This window comes from Hylobates moloch, unplaced genomic scaffold (assembly GCF_009828535.3).
Source record: "Hylobates moloch isolate HMO894 unplaced genomic scaffold, HMol_V3 SCAFFOLD_26, whole genome shotgun sequence".
Classification (NCBI taxonomy): Eukaryota; Metazoa; Chordata; class Mammalia; order Primates; family Hylobatidae; genus Hylobates; species Hylobates moloch.
The window spans coordinates 394335-409594 of record NW_026652301.1 but is presented as its reverse complement, the minus strand read 5'-3'; the positions used below and the strand labels follow the sequence as shown (position 1 = coordinate 409594).

At 40.9% G+C, this 15260-nt stretch overlaps 1 protein-coding gene across 11 annotated transcripts in view; it reads left to right on the top strand.

Moving 5' to 3' along the window:
- The window catches only part of LOC116463124 (uronyl 2-sulfotransferase), a 442893-nt gene that overhangs the window by 137202 nt on the left and 290431 nt on the right, over window positions 1-15260 (top strand). For all 11 annotated transcript variants that reach the window (XR_004246585.2, XR_004246582.2, XR_004246581.2 and 8 more), the window contains exon 2: window positions 1845-1888. Coding sequence is in view for 3 of the 11 variants with exons in the window: in XM_032146089.2 (XP_032001980.1) it covers window positions 1845-1888 (44 nt within the window). In the remaining 8 variants the exon portion in view is untranslated. The remainder of the gene's footprint in view (window positions 1-1844; window positions 1889-15260) is intronic.

Below are 15260 nucleotides of genomic sequence, written 5' to 3'. Positions count from 1 at the left end.
TAGGAGTTTCAAGGAACTTCAGTTCTTATGGAAAATTTAGTATTTTAGAAATATTTAGTTGTTGAGGCTGTCTTCGATCCTTGAGATTGATTCCTGGAGAACATGCTGGTGTGTGCTGGGATTTCTCATGCTTCCCCTGGGGAAGGCATATTCCCATGCTGAGCAGATGGGAGCAACAGGCAGCCGCACCAGCTGCACGGTGGTAGAATATTTCTAAATGGTTCTCCAGGCACAGGCAGCCATTTTTCTGAATTCTTTGACACATATAACCTCTTTACTAAATCCAACATAGATCTTACATCCTCGTCATGCACACTCCCAGTGGAGTTCAGAAGTACATTAATTAAGGTCTAACAAATTGTTCATCATGTTCACATTTAAAAGGATCCTAAAATAGCCCAATCATGGGCATGCTGGGTGTTTGTGTTTAAGTGTCTTATACACTAAAACTGACCCCGATGTTCCTTTACTATATACAAATGGCCATTGTGAACACCAAGTGGGCTATAAATCAGAAGATGACAAAGAAAAGAGGAAGGATGATGACTCAGTATGGAAAAACCTATAAGCCAGAACCCGCTTATTTATTATGTTTGGATACATTTCCCCAGTTCAACTGTCCCTGGCTTAAGCCCTGCTTCCCCCTTCTTAGTCCAGTTTCTTAAGTCATTTTTGCTCTCTGCTGTCAAAAGCACCTTTCATCCACTCAGACTAAGACACTGATCTTATTCCCCAATCATCTACCGTTCTCTAGAGGTATTCTTATGGTTCCATTCCATGATTTTCTACATTTCATTCCATTAGCTTGTTTGGTCATTTTTACTTTTCTGGTGAGATGATTTTCTCCAGACTCACAAGAGTTACCGCTCTTGGACAGGCGCCTTCGATTATACTGATTGCATCGTTGGCCCCCCAGGTGATCAAACATCTCCAGATGGTAATGTTTACAGTGCCTGCCTCACACAGAAGCCCGAGATGGCAGGAAGGACTCTAGGTAGGCTTTTCACATGGGTAGATGCCTGAGCATGCTCTGGAAAAACCAGTCTTCTCTCCTCTCTGCAGTTTATCAGCTGTGTGACTGTGCACAGGTTACTGAGTTTCTCCAGGCCTCTGTTCTCTCCTCTGTTAAAAGGGGACACTTCTAATCCATCTCTGGTATTTGCATTAAATAGATAAATACCTGTAAAGCACTTAGCAGAGTAGCTGCTACTGAAAGGAAGTCAGTAAACTTTAATTCCCTTCCAAATCCCTTTGAGTCTTTTATTCATCAGGAAACAATAGCTGTGCACTCTGAATACACACATGCCAGTAAATGGCTATTAGTGAAGACAAATCAAACTCCGGAAACAAGCTAGCCTGAGGAGAGAAGAGAAACGGACAATTTTAAGACAAATTGGAGAAAGACAGTATGGGGTTCAGGACCGGCAGCATCAGCATCTCTTGGGAACTGGTTAGAAATGCATGTTCTCAGACTGGGGCTGGGCAGTTTTAACAAGCCCTTCGGGTAATTCTGATGTACAGTAACATTTGACTACCAATGGTCTAAGCTAAACTCAGCAGATAAATGGGTGAGGAAAAATGGTGCGTGTTACTGCGTGTGTTATGTATGTTTGTGTGCATACATAACCATGTGTGTAGAATGTTTGTAACAGCTGAAACTATTAATCAAACATGGTAATATCAGCAAAATCCAGTCAAACCAGTGATTAATTGCCCATTTTTCTTTGGTACTGTTGTCTGAGTAGAAATACTGTATAACTAGAATGCTTATTTTCAATAACTTTGCACTAAATTCATTTGAAGTTTAAAAAACGGATTCATCAACTTTTTCCTTTATTTTCTAGGAAATTCCACTTACTTGGATGACCATGGACCACCTCCTAGTAAGGTAAGATCTTTGCTTGTGATATAAGTCCTCTTTTTCTTTTATCATACTTACAGCCTCCAACAAGTGGAACAGATCTCTCCTGGACATGAATAATTCACAAGAAAGGGTAGATGACATATGTGAAATTGATGTTTAACTTCTAACAAGGAGGAAGCAGAAAAGCATGATGATAGCCCAGATGACAGGGAGAAGGAGCCATTGTTGAATCAGTGGCTGTTGCTGCCCAGGCATTGGAGCCTGAGACTGACTTCAGACCTCTGGCAGCTTCTCCTGTTTGCACCTCATTTTCATTTGCCTTGGCATCGATGCTGGCCCACAGTGTGATAGCCACACCCGGCCTCCCCGTGCCTTTGGGCTTTGGGGCTAGACTCACATCTGTCCTGTTCTCTCCAGCCTAACTGGGTTGGGATACTCCACTTGAGGCCCTGCCAATACCCCCCTCAAGGCTGCCCTGGCCAGGCCTGTGAGTCCACTTTTGTTTTTTCCTGTAAGTAGTTTTGTCTGACTTAAGGGGCAGAATAATCCTTTAGTATAGTGTCCCTAACACTGTTTACTTTCTTAAGCTCAATGAAAACCGAATGCTAATCTACTGAAAAGTGAGCAAACTAGAACAAATTGATCATTGTATATAAGAAAATACATGCAATGCAATCAGTTACCCTTTATTCTAACCGTATGTCCCTTGTACTTTTTTGACATCATTTTTTTTTCCTTCTAGGAAATGAGGGGGATTGTTGATCAGTACTTGGGAAGGGGTTGTGCTTGGCAAAATAAGAAGCTGGCAACCCTGTATCTGTCACTTCAAGAATGTTCTTTCTGGCGTGTGAAATCCTAAAGTATAGATACAAGCACTCTAGCTCTCCCCATACTTGGTTGTTTTCTTAGTCTTGGACCACTTAAGGTGATGCCTACAAAATGCAGTTGTAAATACACGGTGAGAAGATAATGAACCCCCAACCTTAGAGGCTTTGGGGAAATTTACTCCTGTATTAGTCCATTCCTGCATTGCTATAAAGAAATACCCGAGACTGGGTAATTTAAAAAAGAAAAGAGGTTTAATTGGCTCACAGTTCCGCAGGCTGTATAGGAAGCATGATACAGGCATCTACTCAGCTTCTGGGGAGGCTTCAGGAAACTTTCAATCATGGTGGAAGGCAGAGAGGAAGCAGGCGCATCTTACATAGCCAGAGCAGGAACAAGAGGGATGGGGGGAGGTGCCACACGCTTTTAAACAACCAGATCTCACAGGAACTCACTGTCGCTGTGACAGCACCAAGGGGAATGGTGCTAAACCCTGAAAATCCACCCTCATAATCCAGTCACCTCCCACTGGGCCCCCTCCCCCCCCGACACTGGGGATGACAATTAGACATGAGATTTGGGTGGGGACACAGATCCAAACAAATCAGCCCCAAAGTCTGTTTAGACCACCCCTACATTCATGAGCATGAACTTTGGAAGAAGATATTTCTGGATTCAACACTGACGCTGCCACTTTCTAGCTGTGTGACACTGGATGAATTACTTAATATTTTGAGCCTCAGTTTCTCATGTGCAGGGTGGGACTAAAAATACTGCTTACAGCACAGGATGCCTAAAATGATTGAATGAGCTGATGTATGATGAGCACTTGACACTGACATGCGATAAACATTAAATCAAGGGTGGCTGCTGTTAACTGTACTGCAGTAACATTAAAATTATTGATGAGTGGTACAGCAGTATTTATCACAGTCATCGAATGGTTCTACCACTTGATCCACTACCTGTTTATTGAATGCCTGTGATGCTGCAGGCAGTAGAAATACAAATACCAAACAAAGCAAGAACAACAACAACAAAAATAGCCTCTATTCTAGAGGAGCAAGGGAATATAGAGGATTATGTTCTCTCTGGGGATAAGGACCGTGTCTAACTCGTCTCAGTATCCTCACATTCTTGCATTAGCCTCAATGCACAGAGGCACATCATGACTATTCATTAAATTTCACTGAATTAGACCATGGAATCCAGAGCTGGAATCTGAACTAGGTCTTCTGGCTTCCCTCCCAGGTTCTTTCACTGAGCCAGTATTCTCAAACTTTAGCTTGCATCGAAAGTACCTGGAGGCTTATTAAAACACAGATTGCTGGGCCCAGGCCCCAGAGCGTCTGATTCAGTGGGTCTGGGGTGGGAGCTGAGCATGTGCATTTCTCACAAGCTCCCACATGATGCTGATGCTGTGAGTCTGGAGTTCACATTTGAGAGCCACTGTTCTAAAGAATATAAAGAGAACCATTTCCTTAGACATTTTCTGTGGTGTTTTCACTGTTAATAGCCTAGAGAGAGTGATATGGCTATTATCTAAAGTTTATTTATTAATGTAATGATGACTCACCATCGTAAGTTTTCTTGTAGAGAAAACATTTTTAGAGGGGTCAATCACCTGCCTAGGAGGGACAATAGAGGGGGAAAAGAAGAATGGTGCCGAAGGTCCTGGTAGGTGTCCTCACCAGTGACTTCCTTTTTCTCCCAAGTAGGGAGGGGCCAGGTGAAGCCCTCCACAGCCCCCTGCCCTGTCATGATATTAGGGAGTGGGATTAGGTGGCTCTGTCAATGGGACCCATCAGCTGTTTTCCTCAATGGCTTTGTTGTTCCTGGCTTGATAAACAGGGTTTTACATGGTCTGAAGACCCAGACCCTTTTTTTATGAACTTGCCTTTTTGACCTTTTTCCTTGGTGGCCAGCCTGAGTCAACACTTTGGTCTTCCTGCTGGTCTTGCTGTGGCTGGGTTGTCTGTCCTGCCTGCCTCTTTGCTGGGACTGTCAGTGCCTAGATTTGGTGTTTTCTGGCTTCACTTCCCCTTCTCCCATAGGGTCTTCCCTAGCTGTGCCTCTTCCCCCTGCCCCTACAGTCTGGTCTTCAACTCCCCCATATCTCCCCCAACCCTTAACTAAAGCTCCTTGTAATATGCAAAAATGATCAGGTTATAGCAGATTATTCAGACCCCTTTAGAGTAAATCCAGTTTTATAAACTCTTTACTAGTTTGAAAATTGGGAGCATAATCTCTTTAAATCAGCAGAAGTTTACCTAATACAGAATCTTTCACTATAACTGTATTTTCATTATCTGGGATTGGAGTAGCAAAACACTCTTGATTTTCTAAGCAGTAGCCATAAGAAGAAGAATATAAAAATGGGTAAAAATAATACTGGTATGTGAACATCTTCTCATCCGTTCTTATTGCTTCTGGCAGGGTGAAAATGAATCTCAGAAGTGATGAGGTCAGACTTCCGGATAAAGGTCCCTCACGTGTCCCCTGGGGTGGGGCCTCAGCGGTTTAGGTCTGTAGACCACTGGCTTATCCCGGGACAGGGTGGCATGCAGACGATGAGGACTCACACATGCCTGGCCTCTGGAATGAACCCTTACCCTGGCAGGGAAAAGCAAGACTCAGTCCAGACCCATCCTTTTCATATTTGTTTAGCGCTCAAAAATAACTTTTTGATGCCAAGACTGAAAGAGTTGAGATCTAGATAAAATAAGATTTTTAAACCCTGAAAATATACTGAGGTTACAGGCGAGTTCTCATTTTATTAAACATTCAATTTCACAAGTTTCACATTCCACAAGTAATAGCCATTTAGGGAATGGGGTGTGCCACACAACACATACTGGGCCCCCGTCCTCATTCTCTCCAATATTTTCATAAGAAAAAACAAAGGCCTCTGATTTTCACTTGTTTTTAAAATCCAGTTGAACCTCACAGCTCACCTCGGTTTTTGAGCTAAGCCGCTATTTAAAGGTCGATGTTAATATTTTCTTTCGGTTGCCACATTTTACTACTACTTTGTGTGTACACAGAATACAGTGGTTTAAGGTTAGAGCACCGACTAGAATCACCATAGAGATTTCTAGCAAATGAAACAGAAAGATTATTTTAACTACAAAAACAAAAGCATGATAGCTCTTTTTGTGAAATTGCATGCATATGTTTGTATGTATGTCTACAGAGACAAGCCTGGAAAGGGTAATAGTGTTTTCTCCAAGTGGTGAGATTTTGGGAAGTTTTTACCCAGTTCCTTTTACTTTTATGCATAATTTGAGTTCATTAAAGTAACATCTGCTGAATCTAAAAATCAGAAAAAGAAATTTTCTGGTGTGAGAGAAGATTAAAGTTGGGTTTAAAGGCTTCAGTGCCCTGGCCTCTGCAGCATCATGTGCAGTGTCCACAGACCCGAGAAGCTGACATTTCCCCTCCTTGGCTTCACTTCACCTGGGACATGGGTACCTGGTACAAACAGTGGGCAGCAGCAATGATAAGTTCTGTTGGTAACAAATAGGATGTAGATATCATTTCATATACGTTAACTTCCCAAACCCCATAGATAAGGAGAGCTGTTCTAACCGCCTCAAAGATAATAAAATCACTATCCATATCTGTTTTTTCCTGTGTGCCACACACTATGCTAAGCACTTTGCATGCAAAATTTAATCTCTATAAATGATATAAGAGAGGAAGTAATTTTTAAATCCTTACTTTACAGATAAGGGAGCTGGATTTTAGAGGGACAGGCTAACTTGCCAAAGGTCACACACTAAGTAAGCATTGGACTTGAGATTCCAGCCCAGGGCTGTGTGTATAGCTCCAGCGCTCATATTTTTAACCATTTCAAAATTACTAATTTAAGTAGAAATACAATAATTTTCTACCTTATTTCTAAATTTTTGCACTTTTAAATAAGCAATCTGGTACACTGATTAGTATAATACACAAATTTTAACCTTCAGTATACCAGAAAAAAATAGTCATCACCATTTACCATTTGGGTTCAAAGGACACTTAATTTTTTAAATCAATGCAGTGAACTTTTTCACATCTACTTTATCCGTTTTCTTCTAGTAACCTTTATATACTTACCTACCTTCAGCACCTGAACGTTTTCAAACTGTATATAAAGTAAATTTTGGTATACAAACTTGAAAAGGTGAAAGAATACCATCCCACATTCATTTAGCAAAACAGGATGGTCCAGGTTCTTTTCACAAAATATTATTTGAGGGAATCCTTCCTCTTGAACGACTGACTCTATAAGAATAGCATGTTTTCTTGTTGTCCTTAGAAATATGTTGTTCATTCAATATATTTAGAGAGTTTAAGAGAATTAATCTATGATGTCATCATCTGAAGAGTCGTAGTCTGAGGTTTCGTTTCCATGATCAATTTCATCATCATCATTAGAGTCTTCAGTGCCGTTGCGTGATGGCTTGCATTCATCTCTGATGCTTCTGTTGTTTGTGAAATCTCTCTTTCTGTCAATTATCTTCTTTTTGTCATTATAGGCAAGAATGAAAAATTTGAAATTCTCCACTCTAGTCAATGAAATTAAAACAAACTACAAAGGTGATGTCTCTAGTCTCCTTTTATATCCTCCAAAAAGATGATGTAATACTTTGGGTAACACAATAAGAAAGATGGAGGATGATGCAATAGTGACAATTTATTTCACTAATGAATCATTCCCCTAGGCCCACGCTGTTTAATATGGTAGCTATTAGCCTCAGGTAGCTATTTAAATCTAAATTAATTAAAATTAAAAAAATAAAAATTTCGTTTCTCCATTGCACTAGCCACATTTCAAATTCTCTGTAGCTGTATGCAGCTAGTGGTTACTGTCTTGCACAAGAAAAAATAGAACATTTTCATCATCAAGGAACATTCTACTGAATGGCAGTGTTTTCTAATCTATTCCATTGTTCCTGTATGTTTCTATTACTTTAGTCTTTTTAAACCTTATTTGGGAATAATTGATATATAACTGGTGGGTAATTGTTCCTGAGATGATGAAATAGCAAAATGTTTCAAGATATAGGAATAATAAAATTACAAAGATGCCATAATGGATCTTAGATTTTCTTAAATGGTCTGCTGGACCCATATGGTAGTTGCAAGGTCGAATGAGTTTTATTCTCTTTCTTTTTTTTAAAAAAAAGTATATTTTTCTCTTTTTCTTTGGAACATCTCTAAGAAAGAATAAAGTTATAAAATATTAATCCATACAAATAGTTAGAACTGCTTGAAATTTATAAAACCTAAAAAACTAAAAGTGGGTCCAGTGGATGCTAATAGTATATTGAGGGTTAAGATATATTACTGATATCTACACTTGTATACAAAAGCATTTTTATATATAAAATATTATTTTTGCATATAAAGTATTAGTATTCAAAATTCTGTTGTAAAATGGGTTCATTAGAAAAAAGCTTACAATTATTATGCTGATCAGCAATCTCCAAATGAATGAGAAGTAGTAATATGAACTGAGATAATACTTGTATAGTGCTTTGCAGCATCTGGCAGTGAACCACTGCTCAATAAAGTTGAATCCTTCCTACCCACACCCCCAGAAGCGAATTTCCCGTTAGTATTAATTGTTTAATGCCTACTTAGTCTAAGGGATCAGGAAGACATTTAAAAAATTGAAGATGATCTCTGTCATCTAACAGCTTATAATCTTGTTGTGTCATAAGGTTTGATGGAATCAAAGACAGAGAGCACATGACTGATATATTCTTAAGTCTAAATGACATGCATTCATCCAAGTGTTTACTATGCATCAAATTTGTCTTGGGCTCTGTGCTGGGTGCTGAGGCTGTCAGGCCACAGAATGCACAGTCTATGCCCTCCAGGAGTTTAGTCCAGTCAAAGGACAGGCTGGCAAACAGATTCATACCTTCCATACCACTCAGGTTTTTCCCCCAACCTTCTTTCTTCACTTTTCCTCACCATTCTCATGTTTTTAGCTGTGTTATTAGCCCCAACATTCTTTCCAATTTCTTCTATTTAAAATTTATTCCTGCTGTTCAAATTGTGTTATCTTCTATACAAAAAACATATTATATTACATCATATTTTTCTCTGAAAAGGATCTCAGTGACAATTCATTTAAGACAAAGTTACTGAAGAGAGAGGTCCTGTTGCCACACAGCAGAGGGACATGAGAGCAACAAAGAAAAACAGTAAGGAAGTCTGCTCTCTTTCAAACAATGTGCCTCTATTTCTACCGGAGACTTCTCAGCCTAACTAAACCGTTAGGCTAACAATATGATATGGTTTGGCTGTGTCCCCACCCAAATCTCATCTTGAATTGTAGCTCCCATAATTCCCAAGTGTTGTGGGAGGGAGCCGGTGGGAGATAATCATGGGGGTGGTTTCCTCCATACTGTTCTTGTGGTAGTGAATACGTCTCACAAGATCTGACGGTTTTATGAGGGGAAACCGCCTTCACTGATTCTCACTCTCTTCTCTTGTCTGCTGCCATGTGAGATGTGCCTTTCACCTTCAGCCATGATTGTGAGGCCTCCTTAGCCATGTGGAACTGTGAGTCCATCAAACCTCTTTCTTTTGTAAATTGCCCAGTCTTGGGTGTGTCTTTATCAGCAGTGTGAAAATGGACTAATACACAAAACTACCACAAGTTCCTAAGAAAGATTACATTTTTGTTTTTTTTTTTCCCCCTCTTAATAACTTCTTTAGATTTGGAGACACATTAGCAGAAAGAGGTTCCATGTTGTGTAGTAAAGAAACCATGATGTCCATTCCTTGCTTTGAGCTTACAGATGAAAACCCAAATATATTACAATCATAGTAGGTAAATTACTTACAGAAGGTATTGGGAGTACAATGGCCTTCAGTTGGCTTGGTTAAGCATTGGTGACCTTGGAGAAGATTTCTGGATCCAAAAGTCCCCATTTCCGGGAGGGCAGGATTGCTGGATTTTGTGTGTGTACACAGTCTCCTTTGGTTAGCATCACTTTTACTTGCAAGAGTAGATTTCAGAGAAAAACACATTTCTTGTTTCTGTCTCCCAAAACCTCAAAGCCTATTTTTCAGGATATAGACATGCCCATCCACCTGGTTTTCCTCTTCTCTGTGAGGACCTGCAAGAAGCAAATAAATCTCTGGCACAAAATTGTGTTGGGTGCGGGGCCGCCCTGCCTAGCATGCTTCCATGTGGCTGCAGCTCCTGAAGCCATTCCTGCTGCTAAGAGGGTGCCCCTGGTTCCATGCTCCTATTCATTGTTCTGTAAAGAACATCCAATGTGGTAAAAACCCACATTGTCTGATTTTCTTTGAAAAACAAAGAACTGGCATTCTCAAGAAGTTTATAATACTTTCTTATTTTTGTCTAAGGCTGAAATGATGAAACCTCTTTATTTTTAACTTTTCAATTATTTTTAATTATGAACTATTCTAAACACAAAAAAATGAATGAGACTAATAAAATATATATCCAATATGTCCAATGCACTCACCCACCCCTTAGGCTGAAAACATGTGACTGTGTTCATTTGCTTCATGCTTCCTTCTGACCTTTCTGTTCATTCTTGGTGCCTGGGAGGAGGCTGAGAAGCATCGGTTTTAGAATCAGATCTCAGTTCAAATCCTAGCTAGGTCACTAGTTACCCTAGGTACTCTAAAATAAGTACTTCACCTCTTTGAGCTTCAATTTCCTGTTTCTAAAAGAGGATTGTAATGCCCACCTCTCAGGATTGTGAGGCTGAAATGAGATCACTGGAATGCACTTACATTGATGCCTGACACATGGTAAGTACCCAGCAATGGGTCCTTGGTTCTGTAGCTGTTTCCTTGATGTAGATTCTGGTAACTCAGTTTGCTATAACTTAGAGCAAGCCTAGTTCCCGATCCCCCACCCCACCCCACACCCTATTTTCGTTGGATTTTTACTTTTATTTTATTTTTTAAAAAATTTTTTGAGACTGAGTCTCACACTGTCATCCAGGCTGGAGTATAGTGGTATGATCTCGGCTCACTGCAACCTCCACCTCCTGGGTTCAGGTGATTCTTGTGCCTCAGCCTCCCGAGTAGCTGGGATTACAGGCGTGCACTATCATGCCCAGCTAATTTTTATATTTTCAGTAGAGATGGGGTTTCACCATATTGGCCAGGCTGGTCTCAAACTCCTGACCTCAAGTGACCTGCCCGTCTTGGCCTCCCAAAGTCCTGGGATTACAGGCATGAGCCACCAGGCCCAGCCTTATCTTTTTTTTTTAATTTTTTTTTTTAGAGACACAGTCTTGCCCTGTCACACAGGCTGGAGTACAGTGGCACAATCATAGCTCACTGTAGCCTTGACCTCCTGGGCTCAAGCTATCTATCTTCCTGCCTCAGCCCCCCAAGTAGCTAGGATTACAGGTATGTGCCACTATGCCCAGCTAACTTTTTTTTGGTAGAGATGGGGTCTCACTCTGCTGCCCAGGCTGGCCTTGAACCCCTGGCTTCAAGTGATCCTTCTGCCTCGGCCTCCCAAAGTGTTGGGATTATAGGCACGAGCCACTGCAACTGGCTTCTTTGGATTTTTAAAGCAATTACATGCCAGTTGGCAGACCAGATATGAATCTCTTACCTTATAAGAACATTGAGGTCTTGTAGGTATCCCCGCTTTGATGCCTTTGGGCTAATTCAGGACACTAAGCAAGGCCTTTCACAATCCCTTACCATTTTGTTTTTTCTTAAGAATATATTATTCTCTGTGTTCAAACCTGACTTTACCGAAAGTCTTTTTTTTTTAAAAAAAAATCCTACAAAAGAAGTGAAGCTGCTTTTCATTTTATGGAAGAATCCATTGCACTGGGTAATAGATTTGTGTTTAATGATTCATGATAAATATATCAGGTTTAGAGAACGAGAGACCTAGCAAGACAGAATGAGGCTGGGAGTTAGGAATCAGTTTCACTCTGATGAACGTGACCTTGAAAGAGTCCCTTCCACCCTCTCATTTTTTTTGATCATTGCAAGTGATAGGAAAATTAATGATGTGAACATTTTATTTTTGAATAATTATAAGAGCTTCTGAGACCACTGTATGCTGTAGAGAACTTTATGCTTTGGTATTCTGTTGGAGATGGGTAATTAATAGCTTAGAAGGTAAAAGAATCTGCAAAAGGAAAACAAATCAACCTTACATAATAGGGTTATTGTTTTTTAATCCCAAAGTCGCCTGTATTCCCACTTCACTCTTACTTCACCCTCATCACATTTCTTAAACCATTTATGTGGAAGGGTTTGGCCCAGCTGGCTGCTTTCTGAGATTTCAACTTTCAGTGGAGATCCATGTCCAAGTTCAGACACAGTCCTTCTAAATTTATCAATTTTATGAGCATGTAATATGTCTACTCTTGCCCAGGAAGAACATAACGAATTCATTTCTTCCTCCACAAATATTTAGTGCTATTAAGCACATCTTTCATTTTTTTAATTAAAAAATTCTGTGAAGCCACAGGTTTTAAAATATGTAGTTTATGTAATTGTTCTTTTAGTATCTTCCCCACCCCAATCCCCAGGGACCAGTTATCATTGATAAGATGTTCACCAAGCCCTATCCAAACCAGCATCAGTTACAAAATCATGAGCTTAACTGGTTGTTGGGGCTGGGCTGTCTATAACAAAAATGAAGGGCTTTAAATGAAGCATGAAATTTTAAAATGGCACATTGTTGTTGGAAAGCATATTTAATCAGGAAAGTGCTTTAGCAAATTAAGAAAACCCATGCCACCATTCCTTGGCAGAGTGGCAGTTGCCTCAGGGCTCTCAAAGTTGTAATAACTTAATTATCTTAGCAGCTCCCAATATAGCTACCTAAGTTTTTTTTGTTTGTTTTTTTTTTTTTTTGAGACGGAGTCTCGCTGTGTCGCCCAGGCTGGAGTGCAGTGGCGCGATCTCGGCTCACTGCAAGCTCCACCTCCCAGGTTCACGCCATTCTCCTGCCTCAGCCTCCTGAGTAGCTGGGACTACAGGAGCCTGCCACTATGCCCGGCTAATTTTTTGTATTTTTAGTAGAGATGGGGTTTCACCGTGTTAGCCAGGATGGTCTCGATCTCCTGACCTCATGATCTGCCCGCCTCAGCCTCCCAAAGTGCTGGGATTACAGGCGTGAGCCACTGTGCCCGGCCTACCTAATTCTTTTCTTGTTTATTTTTTATTAGATTGTATGATCATTTCTTTGTTTTAAAAATTATGCCTGCTCCTATTGTGTTTTAATTTGGGAAGTACAGAAAATTATAGACTAGCAGGAAAAAATAATTATCCACAATGCCACCACGCAAGGGCAACTAAAATGAACCATTTTCACCCATCTAGTCTTTATAGTATATTAATAATATTTAAGCCTCCTGTCACATTTGTTGCAAATATTTCGTCAGTCCTTGTATGTTTAATCAAACTTGTGCATGCACGTAACACACAGAGTTTACAGAACCAAAGTCCTCGTTGAAAAACAGTGGCCCCGGATGGCGCCCTGCACATCACTTTCTGCTCTTTTATCTGGTTTTTTAGTATTAACTTCATATCCCTGGTTAACCTGTTATGTTGCTGCTTCCAGATTTCACTCAGCTTTAGGCATTGTCTGTGCAAGGGAAGGATTTAGCTCTTTCACTGCAGCTGACCCGCCCCCGCCCACCCCCAGCACCCTTCTGTGTCATACATCCTTCTTGTCTAGGTGTATGTTACTGGGGCTAAATCAATGCCCAGTGATTTTATTGTTGCAACTAGGTAGACAGGAGTGACAGCTGAGCCATTATTATTATGTCTCCTTTCCTGCTTATCTTTTCATTTCCTTTATAACAAATATTGTCTTGTTTTGTAAATTTATTTACATACTTTTCTATGATCCCCAATTTATCCTTCAACTCTTCTCCAGTTGTGTAAATCTCCCCAGAGCCTTCACACACATTAGGTGTTGTGTCAGTGTGGAGTTGATGAAGTCTCTCCTGGGGTCTTCTTGTCTGCTCCCATCAGGACGGGTTGCTCGCTCAACCTCATGCTCAGGTGTGTCTTGGGATCTCCTTTCACTCTCTTCTGTATCGATATGGTTTGGCTGTGTCCCCACCTAGATCTCATCTTGAATTGTAGCTCCAACAATCCCCACGTGTTGTGGGAGGGACCCAGTGGGAGGCAATTGAATCATGAGGGTAGGTCTTTCCTTTGCTATTCTCGTGATAGTAAGTCTCACGAGATCTGATGGTTTTATCAAGGGGAGTTTCCCTGCACAAACTCTCTTGTCTGCTGCCATGTGAGACCTGCCTTTCACCTTCTGCCACGATTGTGAGGCCTCCCAGCCATGTGGAACTGTGAGTGCATTAAACCTCTTTCTTTTGTAAATTGCCCAGTCTGGGATATGTCTTTATCAGCAGCATAAAAACGAACTAATACATGTATTCACTCCTATTTCCTGCATTACCATATTGTATTTGTTCCTTTTTGCTGCTGTAACAGTTACAGCAAGCTTAGTAGCTTAAAGCAACACACATTTATTGTCTTACAGTTCTGGAGGTCAGAAGTCTGAAATGGGTCTCACTGGGCTCAAATTGAAGAGTCAGCAGAGATGTGTTCCTTCTGGGAGCTCTGGGGCAAATCCATTTCCTTGACTTTTCCGGCTTCTAGAGGCCACCAGCATTTCTTGACTTCTCCTTTATCTTCAAGGCCAGTATTGTTGCATCCTCAGATCTCAGACTCTCCTTCTCCTCCTCCTCTCTCCTTCCTTAATTTATCAGGACCCTTATGATTATATTGGACTCACCTGGGTAATCCAGGCTCCTCTCCTCAGCTCAGGATTCTTAACTTACCACATCTGCGAAGTCCTTTTTGCCATGTAGGGTAACATATTCACAGAATTTGGAGATGAGGACATGGGCATCTTTGGGGGACCATCATTCTGCCTTATTTCCTCAGCCTCCACTAGCTTCTCAAGAAACGGTGCATGGGACAGAAGTCATCTGAAATAGTGCATTTCTGAAGATATCTTTATCCTTGATTGATAGTTTGATGTGACGTAGAATTCCAGATTGGAAATCTATATTAATCAAGATAGGTTAGGGTGATGCAATTATAATAAACTCCAAAATCTCAGTGGCTTTGCACATTAGGGTTTATTTCTTGCTTATATAAGAAGTAGCTTATATAGCTCAGGGATCCAGGCTGTTTCCATCTTGTGGCATTAACCGTCTCAACACAGGACCTCCAATGTTACTGTGGCACAGAGCAGAGAGGAACTACAGGGGCACGTAGGGAGACTTTTCAGCCCTTCAGCCCGGAAGTGACCCGTGTCACTTTTTTTTTTTTTTTTTTTTGAGACGGAGTTTTGCACTTGTCACCCAGACTGGAGTGCAGTGGCGTGATCTCGGCTCACTGCAACCTCCGCCTCCCAGGTTCAAATGATTCTCTTGCCTCAGCCTCCTAAGTAGCTGGGATTACAGGTGCCTGCCACCACGCCTGGCTGATTTTTGTATTTTTAGTAGAGATGGGGTTTCACCATGTTGGCCAGGCTGGTCTCGAACTCCTGACCTCAAGTGATCCACCTGCCTCGGCCTCC